The 20389-nt window shown below is 45.6% G+C and overlaps 1 protein-coding gene across 2 annotated transcripts in view; it reads left to right on the top strand.

The window, feature by feature from the left end:
* The window catches only part of LOC146858110 (gamma-crystallin-1-like), an 86648-nt gene extending 71086 nt beyond the window's left edge, over positions 1–15562 (top strand). For both annotated transcript variants that reach the window (XM_085648863.1, XM_085648864.1), the window contains exons 2-3: positions 12634–12876; positions 15233–15562. In XM_085648863.1, coding sequence (XP_085504989.1) covers positions 12634–12876; positions 15233–15505 — 516 coding nt within the window. In that variant the 3' untranslated portion in view covers positions 15506–15562. The remainder of the gene's footprint in view (positions 1–12633; positions 12877–15232) is intronic.
* Positions 15563–20389: the final 4827 nt, after the last annotated feature.

Here is a 20389-nt window from a genome sequence, read left to right as displayed (position 1 = left end):
CAGTTTGACTGATAAAACTATTCAGCGCACAACCGATAATGTGTAGAAATTCGGTTTCCGCATATTTTTATCATTTCACATCACCAAGTGAAGTGTCTTGATTTGTTGTGAGAGTATTAACATTTTTGTTTCCATCACTCTTCAGAATTACAAACCGTGATTTCCCAACTAATGATATATTGGAAATATTTGTACAGTTCATTTACAGGTATTTAAAGGTTCTTCTGTGTTAGAAAAAAGCGTGGCATGCTACAGCCTTGCCGTTCACACTCACTGTTCCCCAGCAGGATTGTCACACAGCAAACTTTAGAAAATCCTCTAACTTGCCAGAGAAAGAAAGGTAAACACTAATCCCCATGTTAAAAGGATACCCCACAATCTGTCTGCACACATAGCCTGGCATTTGGGCTCTCTCTGAACACAGAGCAAATGTGACATCTAAAAAACATAATGTAAAGGAATCTTCATTATTAATTCACTTTCTGAACTCAAGCATGGACTTTGTTGGGGGTGCTGTAGTATCCCCCACACCCATACTTCCAGCGCCATAAGGAAATGGCATCAGTGATGTATTTAGGAGGCCAGCACAATAGTGAGATTTGTGATGATTGGACAAATCATGCCATGCAACTTTAAGTTGAGATTCTGGACTGGCTTTACACAGAGACACTTTGTAGAAGTTCCCATGTGAAGTCACAGTTGTTAGGAAACATGAAATTCAACTTCTCAACAGCTGTGAGTAACAGATTGTTTGTCTTCCTGAGCCCAATCCTGTGCCACAGAGCACTTCCAACTAAATATTGCTTTTAGTCATAGTTCCTTCATAGTTGACATAATATATCTAACTCAGTGCGACATTGTCTGTAGCATGTAGAGGTGGTAGCACTACAATAACATGTATCGTTAAATGGGCCTAGAAATTGTTAGGACCTTTGACTTCGCCTTGTTGATCACCATTTTACCCCTCTATTAATGTATTTTGTAAAGAAAAAGACTAGCATTCTTAGCTATCGCTTTTTCTTGTGATTGGTGGGCCATTTTGATTGTTATTTCATTGTGTCAGACTGCATCTGAGTCTCTGATGCATAATCACCTCAAAGTGCAAGCCCGGAGTTCTTGACTTCACCAAGAAAGCGATGAACATGGTAGTAGCCCATGAAACTTTGGAGCAAAGCAACAGTGCTCAATGTGTACAAGAAAAAGTGGTGTGGCTCAATGTTTTGCTCAGAGGCATGCGGAAGGAGCTATTGAAGGTCTGAGTGCTGAATACCAATGCTGTTTAGGCTTGATTGCTCTTGTTACCACCTACAGTACGGGTTCCAGTCGTCATAGTACGGCACAGAGATTTGTCTCCCATCAGAAGTGGTCTGAGCACCATTTTGGACTACCCCTTGCTGTTTCTGCATCTTGTGTGACTAGTAACTTTGATTTATCTAGTAAAGAGGCACCTGTAATTCATATTCGAGGACACTTATAAGTGATGTAATGCGATATAATCAGCGCGCACACTTCTTCGCCGCTTTTTGTTTATTGAGGATTTTCGCTGTTTTTAAGAAGTGCTGGAGTTCAGTTTCTATAAGAAATGGAACCAAGTAATCAGATATTTCTTGGCTGCCCTTCCACCTGAGGAACTTTTATTGGACATTGTGTGCCCTGAGGAAGGTGCACGGCCCTTCGGTCGCTTTGCACCGAAACACGCGTCGGCACCTGCAAACATTTGTGCTTCATCAAGAAGACTTGCCTGATAATTTAAGAGGTTGGATGTAACAGATATACATGAAGACTTCATATCTAGTAAAAAATACTACAAAATCTTATAACGAATAGGATATTTGACTCTATGTTATAAAGGAATTTGATATATGAACCCATTTTATGTGATTATGTTTTTCAACCACTTAAATATGAGTAAAAGACATTTTTTACGTATTCTTGTTAAACAATGTTAGAGCACAGTGTATTCAAAAACAAATTTAAATAATGGTATGGATGCAGGTTGAGTGTATTTATTGTTTTATAGGGGGTATGGTAGTTTTATAATACACTGAGGGAAATTATATGAGGAAAAAACATTTTCGTGATGAATATATATTCCCATTTATATGGTTATATTCAAATAAAGAAAATAATAATTTAGAGAGTACTTCATGTCAGAAGGATTGTATGGTTCTGCAATCCCAAGTCATGTGCAGGAAGTCTGCGTCCTACCGGCTGCATCTCGGGCATCACCTCGGCCCTCCCCCAACAGTGACAAATATCCTATGTGGTGTCAGGTATGTCTTATGCACATAACTGAATTGAACATATTTCAATTGTGTATTCCATGATACTTTCTTAGGGGATTCCGGGACTCTGCTCCATTCCTTATCAGTCAGCTCCCTTTGCAGTTGCAGCAGTGGAGACAGAGAAGCCTCACGCAGGGACTCATAGAACCATTTAATTTTGTGTCTCGTTGTGCCCAGGGTGATCAGACCCCGTGCGTTGCCGGTTCCTCTCTACTCCAGCCCCATAACTGCCCAAATGCTCGTTGCAAAGTCTCATATACAAGGAACTGGCTGGGGGGCAGGCCACATCCCTCCACCAGTTCCGCAAAGTGGAGCAACATTCCCTCTTGATAAAAATCCCCCACGTTCTCAAGTCCCACCACTGCCCATGGTGCCTTCTGTTCTGCAGCTATGACCCTCTGCGACTCCCCGCGTGGCAGTCCCACCAGGGGTAACTCCAGAGTGTATTATGGGGTATCAGGTACTTTCTTGATGCAACATTTCCAGCACTGTAGTCAGGGGCGGCTCTAGGCTCATGGTGGCCCTGTGCAGGGAGCGCAGGTAGGGGGCCCCGGAAGAGGGGGTCCGGGCGGGGCGGAGCTCATATTCAGAACACGGGTCTGTAACATGGTCTTGCTCTTTGGCTTCCTCTTCAATACCAGCATCATCCGTCTGTAAACTCTGAACCTCCTTCAGAATGCCAGATGTTGATGGACCGATGAATGATGTTTCAGTTTCTCTGTCTGAGGGTCTTTTGTATTAATCCTCATCCTGAGTTGGTAATTGCTGCATGTTTGTATCAATTTCAGAGTCACCTTGTTCATTTTCATTGGTCTGCTCATGAGTATCATTCTGCTCATGGATATCATCATTTTTTTGTTCTTTATGGTAGTCAGCGCCTGTTTTACCTAGTGCATCAGCAGTACTCTGGCCAGAGGATTCTCCATCTTTAGGTTTCCCTTGGGTGATAAAGTTCAGGATTGCTCCTTCCTGTGACACTACGAAAGCCTGCTGAGCCACCTTTCTCTTTCGTTTCGAATAACCAGATTTGTGTACTCGAATTCTCTTAATTTTGCTTGCAATGCAGCGGGCGAGGCTAGCAGTGGGTAGGGAAAAAAAGAAGACAATCAGCAGTGGCGGCTGCTGAAAGATTTTGATGTGTCATTTTTATTTTCTTGCAAAAACAACAGTTGATGGACAGAATGCAGAACAATGTCATACATTCACCCCAGTACAGAGATCTGGGCCTAAATCCATCGTTGTTTTGCTCACCACACCACCCCAGTTCAGACATGGCCATATGCAAATCAGCCTGGACCCTGTGCCTCATGGGAACAGTCCAGCCCGAACTGCCAAGCCATGTCTTCCCTGGACTACACAATGAAGGACCAGCATACCTTAATGAACGAGTGAATTTCCACCAACCTACCAGGAAAATATGTTCCAGAACCATCTCCCTAGCAGCCACCCAATGCAGCCGCTGATAAAACAGGGGAGGCCGCTACTTCTCCCACCTGGCAGTGAAGACCTGAAAACCCTCCCCCTGCACCTCAGAGCCTCACCATCGCTCCAGCAGTTCAGGAAGGACCACAAGACCTCGCTGTTCAACCAACAAGCAGCATGATCCAGCAGCATGAATCCCACACCGCCTCGAGACCCTTATGTGTGAAGCAGCTGAGCTTTACAAACCCTGACTGATTTATAGTAATTACCCTTCCCACTACATGTATGACACATTATGAGGACTAGCCACATATGGAAGGTTTATTTGAAGAGTGTTCTAAAACTATAGGGTAGATCATGTGACTTGGCATACAAGGTCTGTTTTCTCAGTCCACTGAGAACAGTAGAGCCTGGAGAATAGTTCATGATCTATTTGGGAAGTGACCTTAGCAGGAAGAGAGTAAGCTACCTTGAAATCATGGCACACAGAGACCTGTCTCAGTACGTCACTAACTGATCCTGAAGACAGCCTACAGGTAACCAAAGACTCGTCCACTTTACCACATTGTCAAAAGACAAAATACAATATATTTAATTAAGGTTTCTTGTATAGTGCCATATTCCAGCAACCAGTTCTGCTCGCTTTACAGAGCACCTATTAAACAAGGATTAATTACAGTGAGTCCTAAGGCTATGAAAAGGCACTAGAGGTTCACTGAAGCAAAATTAATGTGCAAGGAACATCCAGTCAGGAGACAACTTTCAAGCAGACGTACGAATCACTAGCACAGCGTACCAACGACCCCATGGGCCGTGGCATAAGAAAGGAAAATGGCCCCTTTGGCTGCTGCTCAGGAAGTAAAATATAGCAATTATCAGGGTTCAATGGGCCCCTGAGGGTTTTGGGTCTCAGTACCACTGTACTTGCTGAACCAATGGTAACTATGCCCCTAGTATGGACAGAGAAGGCTGCTTCACCAATTGCAAAATGAGGACTAGTTAAACTAGTTTTCTCTGCTAGTCACATGACAAGCACTGGAATGTAATTAAAGAAATGATCAAGAAGCCAGTCTCCTACCAAGGTCTCTGCAAAAGGGCATTAGATTGAGTTAACATGGGTAGGCACTGCCATCCTATTCCAGGCGTCCATCCATAGGTGCTTGCATTTCATGTCTGCCTCAACACCATATAAACAGACATAACCAAATGCCAAGTACATTCGAACACTCGATGTTTTAAAAGATTTGTGCAGGCAGATCCACTCATTAGATCACAAGTATCAGCTTCATACTCTGTTTTCATGATTGTTGATAAGTAATTGTAATCATTTTAATGAATCCTTAACATTACGTCTAACACCTCGTACCCCGCTCTCCTCTTCCCCCCAATACAACCGTGCCTCCCAAGTTACACCTCCAAAAGTCACCATGCCTCCCCTCAGCCACAAGTAAACACCGCCTGCACTCCTGACTCACATTTCCCTCAACATACAGCGCCGATCTGTACCACTCCCTACACCTGGCGACGGGGACCACCTCTCCGACCCGCGCCCTCTCAGAGATGAATCGTGAGAGAGAGGCTCTCTCTCACGATTCATCATGCCCTCCCTTCCCATGACCACCAGAATACCTTCAGCTCGCCACCTCACATGGCTTACCTCCACCCAGACCCAAAGCACACACCATCTACAATAACATCCTCACCCAACCTTCCCCACGCCCCCGGCTCCTCACCCCCACGGGCTGGGATACATTCCTATGCCTGATCTGCCCTCCTCCCCAGGGCTCCCCACACCCTCGTCCAATGGCTCACCTTCCCTCGGGTTCACTCTGCAGTGGCACACGCTGACCTCCTCACTCCCCCTCCCCATGCCCTGACCCTCGGGCTGCTCACCTCGCAGCTGGCACCAAAGGTTGCACACTGGCATGCTATCCTCTGCAAGGCGGCCTTTCTTGCCCAGGGTCTCTAGGCGCGCCGGTGCATGGCCTCGGCCGGTCTCGGTGCTGCATGCCGGGCACGGGTGCTGCCACCCCTCCTGCCGCCAGTGATGCATGGTGCTTCTGTAACCCCTTCGCTGATGGACTCGCGGGCACTGCGCATGCGCGCGCATGCGAGCCTCCGGAGGTGCCAGATCTAGACTATTAAAACAAGCTCGATTCTCCTGGAAAAAAAGTTCTAAACAAGCACAAGACCTACCAGAAGAGCCCGAAACAAGGCCGACCCCACACAAAGACGAGACTGGGTTAGAAAGGAAAAGAGTATAAGAACAACCATTCAGCGTGCATCACATTTTATTTAGCACGCCTCAGTCGTTCATGCGCCAAATCCCTGCCAGGGGCCGCCACGAATATGTATTGTATCCGATTCCTCGTGGTGGCCCCTGGGGTTTGGTGGCCCTGTGCAGGTGCACAGCTTGCACATGCCTAAGGCCGCCCCTGCTGTAGTGTTGTGGTCTGCACTATCGAGGTATAGGGAACGTTTATTGTATGGTCCAAGAGTTTTGCCAGCAGCAGCCTGGGATTTTGACCAGGCTCCATTAAAATGGTCCCTTCCATATTTACTCCTTCCAGCCATTGGGCCAGCCACTGCAGCTGGGAAGCCGTTCATAGAGGTCAAAATTTGGCACTACCGAGCTCCCTTCCTCTACAGGATGCCTCAGAGTCTGGAGGGACACTCTACGTCTACCGTTTCCCCAGACTAAGTCTTGTGCTAAGGAGTCTAAAGTGCGAAACCATCCCGCAGGCATCATAACTGGCAAGATGGCGAAATAGCATAATTAGCGGGGTAACATGACCATTTTCACCAGAGAGATCCTAGCCATTATGGGAAGAAGTAGCATGCCCCAGAACTGAACGTTGGACAAGAGCGATCTAAGTGCTTTATCCAAGTTACCACCTCTTAGATCTTCCAACGAATGAAAGACCTGGATACCTAGGTATTTAAACATAACTGTTGCCCAGTTAACGTCTGCAGGTAGATCGGGAGGGCGCTCTAATTGTCCAGCCACGGAGAACAGGTATGTTTTACATTTATTAACCTGTAGACCTGACAGCTCCCCAAATGTCTCCAAGCAATGTAAAGCTGTCTCCACACCCCTAGTAGCATCGCAGAGCTAGACCAGAAGGTCATCTGCATAAAAGGAGATGATATGTGTCCTCCATCCTATCGCCAGGCCAATGACTTGCCCTCCTTGTCGTAGTAGCTCGGCCATGGGCTCTTTCGCCAAGGTGAATAGAATCGGCGACAGGGGGCATCCCTGTCGGGTACCTCGCTCTATTTGATATAGTGTTGAGATATTTTTGCCAGTCTTGACTCTGGCTGTGGGGTGCGTATACAATAGTCACACCCATGCCACCCAGTCATCTCCCATACCCAAGGGCCTCATAACCGCTAGCAGGTTGTCCCAGCCCATGGTATCAAAGGCCTTTTCCAGGTCGATGGACAGAATAGCGGCCTGTCTGAGGGATTGTGCCTCTGGGTGGTACAGTTCTGAGTACAAGCGTCTGAGGTTGTACGAGGTATTGCAGGAAGGAATACATCCGTTTTGGTTGGCATGGATTAGGTTCTGCATATGGAAGTAGTCTAAGCCCCAACACCTCGCTTAATATTTTAATGTCAGTGTTGAGCATGGAGAGGGGCCTGTAATCTTTTACCCCAGCACCAGGGGCTGCAGTCTTGGGGCGTGGGATCACCAGAGCATCACGCATGCTCTCTGGCAATTGGCCCACCTGGAGCAACTCCGCATGCAAGGTCACCAAACTTGGAGCTATTTCCGTCCCAAACTGCCGATAAACCTCCGCCGAATGGCCATCCGGGCCAGGAGTTTTCCCATTGGCCATAGTGGCGATGGCTCCCTATTCCTCTCTTGCCTCCACAATTTCTCTCTTGCCTCCACATTTAAAATGCAGAGGTTAAACAGGTCATGGAAAGCACTGATAAGCGCGCTAGGGGCCTGAGGGGGATTGGCATAGAGTGTCTTATAATAGTTCCTAAATAGACCATTGATCTCCCCTGGGTCATGTACTGTCAAGCCAGCAGCAGTCCGAACACGTAGAATCGGGGACCCACGTATTTCTGGCCTGGTTGTCCAGTGCCCGGAATTCTTCCTCCCTAGCCAACAAGTCCCTGTGGAGGACCTTACGCACTCCCACAGTTTGCCCCATGCAGTGTCCTCACACCACCACCTTAAATGCTTCCCACTCTATTAATGCAAAGGAAGCGGAGTGTTTGTTTTCAGTAAAGAACTCTCCTACAAGGGAGTGCAGGGCACTAGTAAACGGCTCGTCTTCTAGAGACATAGGATTGAGGCACCATGTAAGTATGGGAGGTCTATCTCCATGCGGCCGGTATGTCAGCAGCATTCGACTGTGATCCAACAGGGTCCGCCCTAGATATTCCATACCTATGATAAAACAGCTGCGGTAGGGGGAGCACCAAAAGGCGTCTGGTTGTGTGTGCAGTTGGTGCATTGGGGAATAAAATGAGTATTCTCGTGTCTCTTCATGTTGGACTCTCCCAATATCTTTCAATCCCCAATGTGACATCCATTTCCCAATCCTGTCACCACTCGTCGGGTTTGAGCCCCGTGTAAGGGAGGGCTGGAACGGTCCAAGTCTACATCTATCACTATATTAAAATCACCCCCATTATAACTTGCCCTAGCATCATGTCCGCTATACGAAATGGAAAGGTTGGCCATAAAACCCAGTTGGTCCTGGTTGGGTGCATACATGCAGCCTAGTGTGATTTCTCGCCCATATAGCCTCCCCATGAGAAACACATATCTGCCCTCCTTATCTATTATGAACCAGCTCAAAGGGTATCCTGGATCTAACCCAGACTAACAACCTCCCTTGTGTGTACGCTGAGAAACATGTAGCATAGACCTGCCCTCTCCAACGCCTACACAGTATTTCTACCTCTGCTCGAAGCAGATGTGTCTCCTGCAGGAGAGCTATCTGCACTCCCCGTCTCTTTAAATAATTATGTATGTTATGGCATTTGGATATGGACCCCATCCCCTTAATGTTCCACTTAAGGAACTTCAGTGCTTGGCAGTGTGTCGACATCACAGGTGAAGCAGTCCATCCCCTTCCACCACCCCCTAACCCCCATCCCAATCCAGCAAAAAAGAAAAACAGTCAGTTATCTGCTCTTCAAACATGCCAAGAGTTGCACAACAAAAAACAACAGAAAAAAGGATCTTAACATGGACCAAATGCCCATTTCCCGAGCAGTGGGGCAACAGCCATTCACCCAAACCCTTCATATGACTACAAAAGACAATCAAGGCCCAAACTAGCTTTGGTAAGGTCCTTCAAGGGAGTCATGGCTTCGTTCGATATCTCTCAGGAACGTGTCAAACATCAGGGCCTTTGCCGTGCACCGAACTCAATAACAGTCCAACCGGTGCCATATCGCCTCCTCAGGCTCAATGAGAGTCCACTGCCACCGCAGAGGCAAGGCACTGAGCCAGTTCCATTCCTCAGTACAGGCTCGGCTATATGATCTCATCTGCAGTTTTTGGGGTTACTTGCGGCATGTTGAGGCTGTCTCCATTAGAGGAGTCTGAGTCCGAACCCCCAGTGCCCCTCTGGGAGCACGTCCCCGCCTATGAGTGGGACTTATCTTCCCGCACAATCTCAGCAAATGCATGGAGTGCCGCTGCCCTTTCTAGCTCTGTCTGTGAGGGACTTGGTTTCTTTGAGATGTTACCCGTCGGGCGTCTCCTGGAATGCTTTCCAGCTCGCCTATTCTGGCAAGTCAGCGCCTGTTTTTGCGCAACCCGATGGGTCTTGGTTTTATTCACTTCCAACCAGTTCCATGCAGTCGAAGCGTCTTCACAGAAATGTGTCTTTCCATCCACTACTATGCGAAGACGGGCAGGAAAAATGAGGGAGTATTGAAGGCCTTCTGATCTCAGTGCCTTCTTAACTTTCAAGAAGTAGGCACGATTTTGTTGCACTTCAAGGGTATAGTCCAGTAATATGGAGACTTTACTGTTATTTATTTCAAATGGGCTCTCTGATCATGCCTTGTGCAGTAAGATGTCTCTGTCCCTATAATGCAATAACCGGGCCACTGCCGGTCTCGGGGGCCGGCCCGGTGCCGGCGGCCATGCTAGGACCTGATGTGCTCTCTCCAGGGTGTAGAACTGTATTAGCCCCTCCGGTGCAACCACTGGGCGGAGCCATGGTTTCAAATGGGCCATCATGTTGCCGTTTTCAACCGCCTCTGGCAGGCCCGCAATGCGGATGTTGTTTCTTCGGCTACACCCTTCACTATCTTCTGCCCTGCGCTCCAGTGTTTTAACCCTGTCCTGCAGCTCTGCCAGCTGTTAGACCATCGCCTGGTGGGCCGAGGACAGCTCTTCAAGGCGCTATTCCACCACTTTCACCCTTTCGTTGAGCTTCTGGTGCTCCGCATGGAGTAGACCCAACCCCACCAACACTGTGCTTATATCTTGAAGCAGTGTCTCTTTTGAGTGTGAGTTTGCCTCTAGAATCTTAGACAGTTGTTGTTGTATGAGGTCATCTAGCTGCTGCGCCCCGCATTGCTCCGCGCCTGCTCCAGTTGTCCCTCCTCTTGTTCTGTGGCAGTCTCAACTGGTTTTGCCTTAGGTTTGCCCCTCGGGTATGATATTGTCCTGGGGTGTCCCTGATGTCACCTCTGCTCAGCCCTCACAAGGGTGCCCTCCACCCTATCGCAGGAATGTGGTACTCCACTGTCGAAGGGTGCATGCAGTGTTGACCCCCAGTTCACAACACTTGAGAGTTCAGCACGGTGCGCCGCAGTCCCCACAGTATTAACTGGCCCATCTCTCCCGTTGCTCCTGTGTTCCAGGTGGCAGGCCTCAGTCAGGTAGTGGCCAGGTCCACCAGCTCTGTGCTGCAGTACCCGAGAGATTGAGGTGGGTCCCCCAAGTCCCCGACCCCCGTAGTAAATCCCCAGTACTGGGAATTAAGTGGCTCTCACCTGCTTCACAGCAGTCACTTTTCTGTGGCTCAGTGCCTCCTCTTCACTTCATTCCATCTCTGGGCTGCCCAGTCCATGTGGTCTCAGGGCATTGTACCATCCTCCCCAGGTGTCTCAATGGGGCTACTCCAAGGTGCCACCCACCGCGTCTCGAGGCCACAGACCGGCCCACCGCAGCCGCTCCGTCCAGGGGGCACAGCCAAGAAGGGCCCCACCCCAAAGCAGCGAGCCTCGCCGCACTCAACTATGGCCAACCGCTCCAACCAGGCCTCTCAAGCCCAGGACCCAGACCGGGTGCCACCGCCAGCTCTCTTGCAGCTCTACATCGAGCCACCACACCACTTGGTTTACAGTATCTCTTGCCTCCATGTGTCTTTTCAATTCTCGGGCAGGATGAGGGTGGATTGAGGCTGTGTGTGCAAATCAGGCACACTGGTCCTCAGATCAGTCCCCAGGTCCACCTCTGGCTCAGCAATCTCCCCGGGTCCGGTCCGATGTTCTTTTGCGTTCGTGGCCCAACTGCTGAGTTTCGTCCCCCAGGGGGACCACAGTGCCACCAATCTCGCCCAGCCTGCGCCGCCTCTGCAGCAACTGGCTCAGGACCCCAGCGGGTACGCGCTCACCCATCCAGGGCCAGAATTCACTTCTGCAGTCTGTTGGTCTATCTCGGCAGCGGTAGGCTCGGGGAACGACTCGGCCCAGTCCCCAGACCAATGTCTTTCCAGCAGAGCCCAGTCTCACTTCTGTGCAGGGTCAGAGCACTCCGTCAAAACTCGATCTCTGGGCTGCCATGGGTCCCCTCTGGCGGCGGCAGCCCCCCCCCCCCCCGGTGGCAGCACTCGCGGTTCGAAGAGCATCAGGCCGACACTTGCAGTGTCTTAAGTGAATAATTACCAAGTCGGTGCGGAGCCTCTCGCTCACGTGTCCACCATTGCTGGCTCCTAAGCCACGCCCCTATATGACTTGTTTTGAGCACTGGAGAAGTTGAGTTGTATGTTTGCTGGAGCCCTGATTCCACTACATGCCCCTTCGTCCACCACCAGACAATCCCTGTCCTTTTATCTCACTCTTCCAGGTTCCAACTTTCTCCCTCTGTCACAGTTTTTTTTCTTTCTTTAACTTGTACCTTGTTTTCCCCATTTTGTGTGCTCCTCTCTCTTATGCGCTGGATCAAAGTTTAAGAGAAACAACTCTATGTCCTCACAAATGAGTGCTGGTGAGTCCCACCTGCTACCACTGGCTCAAACTAACCACTGATAGTGTTCAAGGCCCACAGACACCACTTGGAAACAAGAGAGAATCACTTGAGAACTTTTTGGTGACCCGACCCTTTCTCCTTGTGCAAAGTCCTGCAAATGTTCCACAATTAATTCCCTGGCCCACCACTTATCAACATCGTTTTAGAGGGGGCAGTTCCCGGGTTGCGCGTGGCGAATAAAGATACACAACCCAAACAACTGTATGAAGTCACCATCCACAAGCAGGTGCTTTAGGTTTTTATTTTCTGATGTTACTGCACAGATTTAGAACCACTCTATATACAGCAGTACTTTTATAGATGGTAGATTATCTATATTCTTACATGTGTACTCCAATTCAGGATAAAAAGGCACAGCTACAAAAGTGTGATAAAAGGCATGATTGGCTCAATACTTTTCTAAAGTTGGATCCCTCAACAGTCAGTTGGAAAGCTAGATGTGTCATAGCTCAATTTACCCATTTTAAGGTCTTGAAAAATGCTACATTTAGGAATGATTCTCCAGGTCACTTTTTAGTATTAAGGTATGTGATTCCAACAGCAAGTGTAAATATGAGATTAGATAGCAGGTTTGAGGATTATGACAAAAGCCTATCTTTCATCGAGGTCAATGAGAACAGAGTTATCTGCTACGCATACAACACAGCATAGCCAATAGCTTTATAATGTTCCATTTTATCTTCCTTTTTACAGATTATTTTCTACGAGGACAGAAACTTTGGTGGCCGCTCCTATGAGTGCAATTCTGATAGTGCAGACCTGCACTCCCACCTCAGTCGCTGCAACTCCCTCCGTGTTCAAAATGGAAACTGGATGCTTTATGAGCACCCCAACTACAGGGGGCGCCAGTACTATCTGAGGATGGGGGAGTACCCTGAGTACCAGCGGTGGATGGGATACAATGACTCCATCAGGTCCTGTCGAATGATCCCTGAAGTAAGTCCAGCTTCAGCTTATATGCTGTCAGCAATTTTAACAAATGTATTTTGGTTTTTAATGATACAAATATTGGAAATATATATTTTTTGCTTCTGTCTAAAATAGGTCGCTAATGCAACAAGTGCTTTTCTAGAGCATCCACATTTCTATCTCTCTCCTCAAACAGTTTTGATAATTAAAGTCCTGCACATCCTTTTTAGTATAGAAGGAGACATATCAAAATCCATTCATCAACCATGACACCGGGTTCTTTTATGTATGCATGTATGTATGTGGTACTTATATAGTGCGCCAGTTGCCGAAAAGCAGAGGAGCGCTGTAAATGGTACAAAGCAAAGACTCAGTCAACGTATGGAATGGAGGGGTAGTAGTTGGTTTCAAGAGGCAAAGCAGACTGTTGTTACATCATGAGGTAGTGTTCTTCAAAGAGGTGCGCCTTCAGCTGTTTCCCAAACTGGAGCAGGATTGGACAGTTCTGATGCTAATGAGGTTGTTGGTCCAGATGCTGGCCATCTAATCTGAATCACACAGTTTTTGGAGATGCATTTTAGATCGGCATTAAATTGTTAATTTTGTATAATATGATCAAACCTGAGACTATTTACGGTGTATTGGGCAGGTATTATCGACTACAAGTTGGATTTTGTGAGTAAATAAATCATTGCAACTATTTATGAAAAACCTGTGAAAACATGCAGGAATAAATTGTAGATAGACATGACTTGTCCTTGTGCAGCCAACAAGGCACATATATACTGAGAGGTATGCATTCTGACTGTGCTAACATGGTCTTTAAATATACAACAAAAAAATTGATGGCATAGATTTATACTGCCTCTCTGACTCTTTCCTGTCCAGTCTTAAGTGTGAAGTGCTCCCTAGTAGAATGGAAAGTGTAGCTGGGGCAGAACATCTTTAGTTGTTACAGCATCTTGTATGTGCATTGAAGGCGCATGTTGCAGCTAGGTACAATGAAGTCTTTATTTCCTTCTTACATGACACGATATTGCCCTCCTTCCTGAAATGAGGCGCAAGTTTAATACTAAACACTGCTGCTGATGCATGGTTTAAATTGACTGTGAGCTTGACTCTTGGTGTGATCAACACCATGGCCCTTATTTAGATTTTGACAGATGGGATACTCCACAAACATGACAGATATCTCATCCATCACAAACATGACAGATATCCCATCCATCATATTACAAGTGCATTACAGACTATGACACTTCCAATACAGTGGACAGGATATCTGCATCATCAGTATCATCTCAAAATAGGCTGGATTACATCACTTAGGGCAGCATAACATCACTTTCCTTGACTAACAACTTTATTTATAGTTCTGTCATAATTATCACCAATGTTCGGTTTACCATCATTTTAACTATTTGGACGTTGTTTGCTGAATGGAAGTCGTTTGTTATTGTCTTGCATTTAATTTTGTGTGGGCCAGAGTTATATTGTAAGGTAGCAGAGAGCAAAGAAGCAACACCACCCTAAGCAGTTTGAGTAATCTAGATCCTCATATTGTAAGGCCACACATTTGAAATGCAGTGCCTCATTTACGATGCAGGGTCTCAATCACCAGAAGCCAGTGTTCAGAATAGAGTCAATGCATCTAAAGAATTCTCACCATAGTCCATATAATGATCGGGAACACTGTGAAAACATTGAAAAAGCTGTTTAGACACACCTACAATCAATGGGGTGCAGGTATCCTACCTGATGTGATGTGTCCCCTTGTTATACATTCCTACTTTGTCTGCTTTTGGTAATAGAAGACCTAACTCCAGTTAGATAATTCTTCTTCTGGTAAAATATATCCTAATAGTATATACTGTCACGCTATCTTTCTGTTTGATGAAGGGAATATAATACAGTTTCCTTTTCAGAATGAGACGTGAAATAACATTCTGTATAAATACTGTATAAATATATACAGGTTTCAATACCAATTTAGTCAAAAGCACGTGTTTTGTAAATGGATCAGTTGTATGTCAGAATATTGAGTAAATAAATATATTGATATGTGGAAATAGCTTGGCCTGAATATTGGTAACCTAAATTTTATGAATATAAGGTACATAGATGTACAATTCTTATCTTTACATCTATGTTATCTTAAAGATAACATATCTTGTCAAAATACATGTGTGTGAACCTAAGAATAGCTAATCTATGCTTACTGATATATACTTACATTCATACTTTCACAGTAATTTAATAGTAGTTATTTAGGACCTGATATTTCTAAAGATCATGATATTTTAGAACTCGATATTCCAGTGGTATGCCACGTTGATCTAAAAATTGATCTTTTGCTTCTCTTCTTTTCTCTACATTTTCACAGTACCGTGGCACCTTTCGGATCAGGCTGTATGAGGAAAGTGACTTTGGAGGGCAGATGATGGACTTCACAGATGACTGCCCAAATGTCTATGACCGATTCCACTTCAATGACATCCACTCCTGTAATGTGTTTGAGGGGCACTGGATTTTTTATGAAGAGCCCAACTATAGAGGACGTCAATACTACCTGAGGCCTGGGGAATACAAGAGATACACCGACTGGGGAGCCCTGAGCCCCAGGGTTGGCTCCTTCAGAAGAATGGGATATTTGTAAACTACTGTAGGTAGTAACTTTGTTTAGATTGTATTAATAAAACATAAAATATCTTGATTTGAAAGTGTATTTTTCCTCCCCACAACAGTTGAAAATAAAGATCATCACTGCTTTTCTTAAAACATATGGAATCTATATAGTTGCTACTGGAAGGTGGTTACTTATTAATTGTAGGTAGGTACCTACCACTCGTAAAAAGGCCATAATCACAATATAAGGTCCAATCACGGTCTCAATAAATTATTCCCTTGCTCAGCCCTTGGTAACTGGCTGCGAATAGGCAGGCTTAACTTAGGAGACAAGGGTTTAAAGCAATTAAAAAACAGCAATGCGTTACATAATTAAGAAACCACACACAATAGAAATCCAACACCAATTCATAAAAATTGGAAATATTTTTATGATTACAATGATACCAAAATGGAAAAAAGTCCAATGGAGGGAACCGGAGATGTGAATTTTTAAAAAATAAACACTTTTTGGTGCCTAAAATCCAAAAGTGCCACTTTGGGGCATCATAACATGGTAGACCCAGGTTTCTTTATTGCTGTTTCACTGCACATCCTGACATTTCTCCTTATTAGCATCTCTGAAGATACCTGTTGCATGACACCTTGGTGCTTCAGCTCCCTCCCCCATTTAAACAAATGCCAGCACTTCTGAAGACCTTTTTCTATTTCTTATAAATACTGTAAAAAAGAGCTTAATATTAGGAAGTGAGCAACATGATGCACACATGCAGGATTGTCCAGTTATTTCCTTGTAAAGGGTGATGGGGTTGTGTTCTTGATAAACCATTTCTAGTTCATAGTCTTTTTGAACCATTCAATGTGTGAGTGGTCTATGTGATACATTTCATTAGGACCAGCCTGATTAAGAGGGAGGTCGGCTGGGATTGTTCATCAATTAGAGAGACTCATCAAGGGGACCTGTACTTCCTCCCAATGGGAGACTATGCCTACCAAATAAACACAGCAAACACAAGGAGATGATAGACAGAATGTTGAAACCTCTCAGACACTCACCCCCATGTCACAGATCTGGGTTGAATTCATCATCGTTCTTTCGCTCACTCCACCACCCCAGTTCAGACCCAGTCATATGCAAATCAGTCTTGACCCTGTTCCTTATGAGAGCAGTCCAACCCGGACTTACAAGCCAGGTCTTGCCTGGATCGCAAACAAGTATCCTGGGACCAGTTTCGGGTTAACACCCCTCATCAGCCAGGCTAGCTTTGAAACCGGAGATGTGAATTTAAAAAAAATAAACACTTTTTGGTGCCTAAAATCCAAAAGTGCGACTTTTGGGCATCCTGGACATGGTAGACGCAGGTTTCTTCATTGCTGTTTCACTGCACATCCTGACATTTCTCCTTATTAGCATCTCTGAAGATACCTGTTGCATGACACCTTGGTGCTTCAGCTCCCTCCCCCATTTAAACAAATGCCAGCTCTTCAGAAGACCTTTTTCTATTTCTTATAAATACTGTAAAAAAGAGCTTAATATTAGGAAGTGAGCAACATGATGCACACATGCAGGATTGTCCAGTTATTTCCTTGTAAAGGTGATGGGGTTGTGTTCTTGATAAACCATTTCTAGTTCATAGTCTTTTTGAACCATTCAATGTGTGAGTGGTCTATGTTATACATTTCATTAAGGACCAGCCTGATTAAGAGGGAGGTCGGCTGGGATTGTTCATCAATTAGAGAGACTCATCAAGGGGACCTGTACTTCCTCCCAATGGGAGACTATGCCTACCAAATAAACACAGCAAACACAAGGAGATGATAGACAGAATGTTGAAACCTCTCAGACACTCACCCCCATGTCACAGATCTGGGTTGAATTCATCATCGTTCTTTAGCTCACACCACCACCCCAGTTCAGACCCAGTCATATGCAAATCAGTCTTGACCCTGTTCCTTATGAGAGCAGTCCAACCCGGACTTACAAGCCAGGTCTTGCCTGGATCGCAAACAAGTATCCTGGGACCGGTTTCGGGTTAACACCCCTCATCAGCCAGGCTAGCTTTGAAACCGGAGATGTGAATTTAAAAAAAATAAACACTTGTTGGTGCCTAAAATCCAAAAGTGCCACTTTTGGGCATCTGGACATGGTAGACGCAGGTTTCTTCATTGCTGTTTCACTGCAAATCCTGACATTTCTCCTTATTAGCATCTCTGAAGATACCTGTTGCATGACACCTTGGTGCTTCAGCTCCCTCCCCCATTTAAACAAATGCCAGCTCTTCAGAAGACCTTTTTCTATTTCTTATAAATACTGTAAAAAAGAGCTTAATATTAGGAAGTGAGCAACATGATGCACACATGCAGGATTGTCCAGTTATTTCCTTGTAAAAGTGATGGGGTTGTGTTCTTGATAAATCATTTCTAGTTCATAGTCTTTTTGAACCATTCAATGTGTGAGTGGTCTATGTGATACATTTCGTTGAGGACCAGCCTGATTAAGAGGGAGGTCGGCTGGGATTGTTCATCAATTAGAGAGACTCATCAAGGGGACCTGTACTTCCTCCCAATGGGAGACTATGCCTACCAAATAAACAAAGCAAACACAAGGAGATGATAGACAGAATGTTGAAACCTTTCAGACACACACCCCCATGTCACAGATCTGGGTTAAATCCATCATCGTTCTTTAGCTCACTTCACCACCTCAGTTCAGACCCAGTCATATGCAAATCAGTCTTGACCCTGTTCCTTATGAGAGCAGTCCAACCCGAACTTACAAGCCAGGTCTTGCCTGGATCGCAAACAAGTGTCCTGGGACCATTTTCAGGGTAACACCCCTCATCAGCCAGGCTAGCTTTGAATCCAGTGGAAAAGTGAGCAAGGAACACATGTCTGGGCATACCCTTCAAATTTAGGACGAACAAAGCAAACACAAGGAGATGATGGATAGAGCGTTGAAACTTTTCAGAAACTCACCTTCAGTCTCAGATCTTGGTTGAATCCACCATCGTTCTTTAGCTCACTTCGCCACCACAGTTCAGACCAGCCATATTCAAGTCAGTCTTGACCCTGTCCATCCTGAACTGACAAGCCAGGTCTTCCCTGGACCAGAAACAAGCATCCTGGGAATGGTTTCAGGGTAACACTCCTCATCATCCAGGCTAGCTTTGAATCCAGTGGCAAAGTGAGCAGGGGCCTCACGTCTGGGCATACCTTGCCAACTTAGGGTGAACAAAGAAATCAAAAGGAGATGAGGGACAAAGCGCTGAAACTTTCTGGACACTCACTCCTAGTGACAGATCTGGGTTAAATCCATCATTGTTCTTTCGCTCACTTCATGACCCCCACTTAAGACCCAGCCATATGCAAATCAGTCTTTGCCCTGTTCCTCATGAGAGCAGTCCAGCCTGAACTGTCTCCCTGGACCGAAAACAAGCATTTTTGGACCGGCAATGTAAGCAAGGGACTCACGTCTGGGCATACCCTGCCAACTTAGGATGAACAAAGAAAACACAAGGAGATGATGGACTGTGTGCTGAAACTTTGCAGACAATCACCCCCAGTCACAGATCTGGGTTGCATCCATCATCGTTCTTTAGCTCACTTCGCCAACCCAGTTCAGACCCAGCCATATGCAAATCAGACTTGACCAGTTGGTGCTGGACTGTTCCCATGAGGAACAGTATCAAGACTGATATGGCTGGGTCCTAACTGGGCTGGCATAGTGAGCAAAAGAACGATGGATTAAACCCAGATCTGTGACTGGGGGTGGGTTGTTCAAAAGTTTCAGCACTCCATTCATCTTCTTGGTGTGTTTACCAAATAAACACCACAGCTTTCTATTTGCTTCTTTATCGCCTACATGCAACTGTGTCTTGTGCTTTTTACCACCCTGGGACTCTCACAATATTACATGTATTGATCCTGAAGTCCAAGCCAACACCCTTTAACCGCACCAAGGCACAATAGCTGGCCATACACTCCAGATATTTGTCTGTATTTACATATTTAAACATAGCTGAATTATAATTTTCCTTCAGCTGAGCAGAAAAAAATGAGTTCCGATTAGCACAAGTTTGAAAATACTAGCTTCCCAAACTAGAAGTATCAGTGTAATGAAATAGAGAAGGGAACATAGGTGTTGTTTCCCAAGCACGCCTGATGTATACACACATTCATAGGATAGAACTGCTTGAGTCACCACCCAATATACATTTGAAGGGTCTGTCCAGGAGTCAGTGAGCATATAAAGTAACCGCAGCAAGAATGAGTGCAAGAGACTTTGTGCCTTTATACAGAAACATTAAAAAAATAGCATCAATCTACCAAAATGAATGCCTTTTTAATTATCAAGGAAACAAATATGTTTATAAGCAAACTGAGATCTGGAAAGCAAATGCTGTCTAGTATCTCGAGAACAACTGCCAACTCTTTTGAGGTTAAACAAAGAATGGTTTGCACTGCAATACTTTTGACTTTTAAAATGTGAATGCCGACTCAAATACAGCCTACCCTTGAAGCTACCTTTCTAAACATAGTTAAGTTTTATTTCCATAGGAAATCATTTATAGGAGGTTAGCAGGAAACAAAGAAGTCATGTTTTCAGCATTTTAATACTGATGGGCATATGCCACTGAATGGATCGTGGTAGGATTGGGTGCTTTACTTGCAAATACTGCTGTTCTTTATTTTGTGTATGGCATCCATGTGGAAACCATAGTCCCCTTCCCCTGCTCATGAATGCTGGCCTAACATCAGTCCAAAGTACCTGAAAGACACATAAACCATCTTGCTAAAGGCAATATAGCTATATGACCATCTCTCTTTCGTTTTCTGTCCCTACTAGGGCTCTTTAAGTGTTAGGTGGGAAATCGCTGTTGACTGCTTCAGGGTGTAGGAGAGAAGAAGAGCTGTC

Source organism: Triturus cristatus, chromosome 3_2 (assembly GCF_964204655.1).
Source record: "Triturus cristatus chromosome 3_2, aTriCri1.1, whole genome shotgun sequence".
Taxonomy (NCBI): domain Eukaryota; kingdom Metazoa; phylum Chordata; class Amphibia; order Caudata; family Salamandridae; genus Triturus; species Triturus cristatus.
The sequence above is the reverse complement of the archived record's forward strand: the minus strand, read 5'-3'. Positions and strand labels throughout refer to the sequence as shown.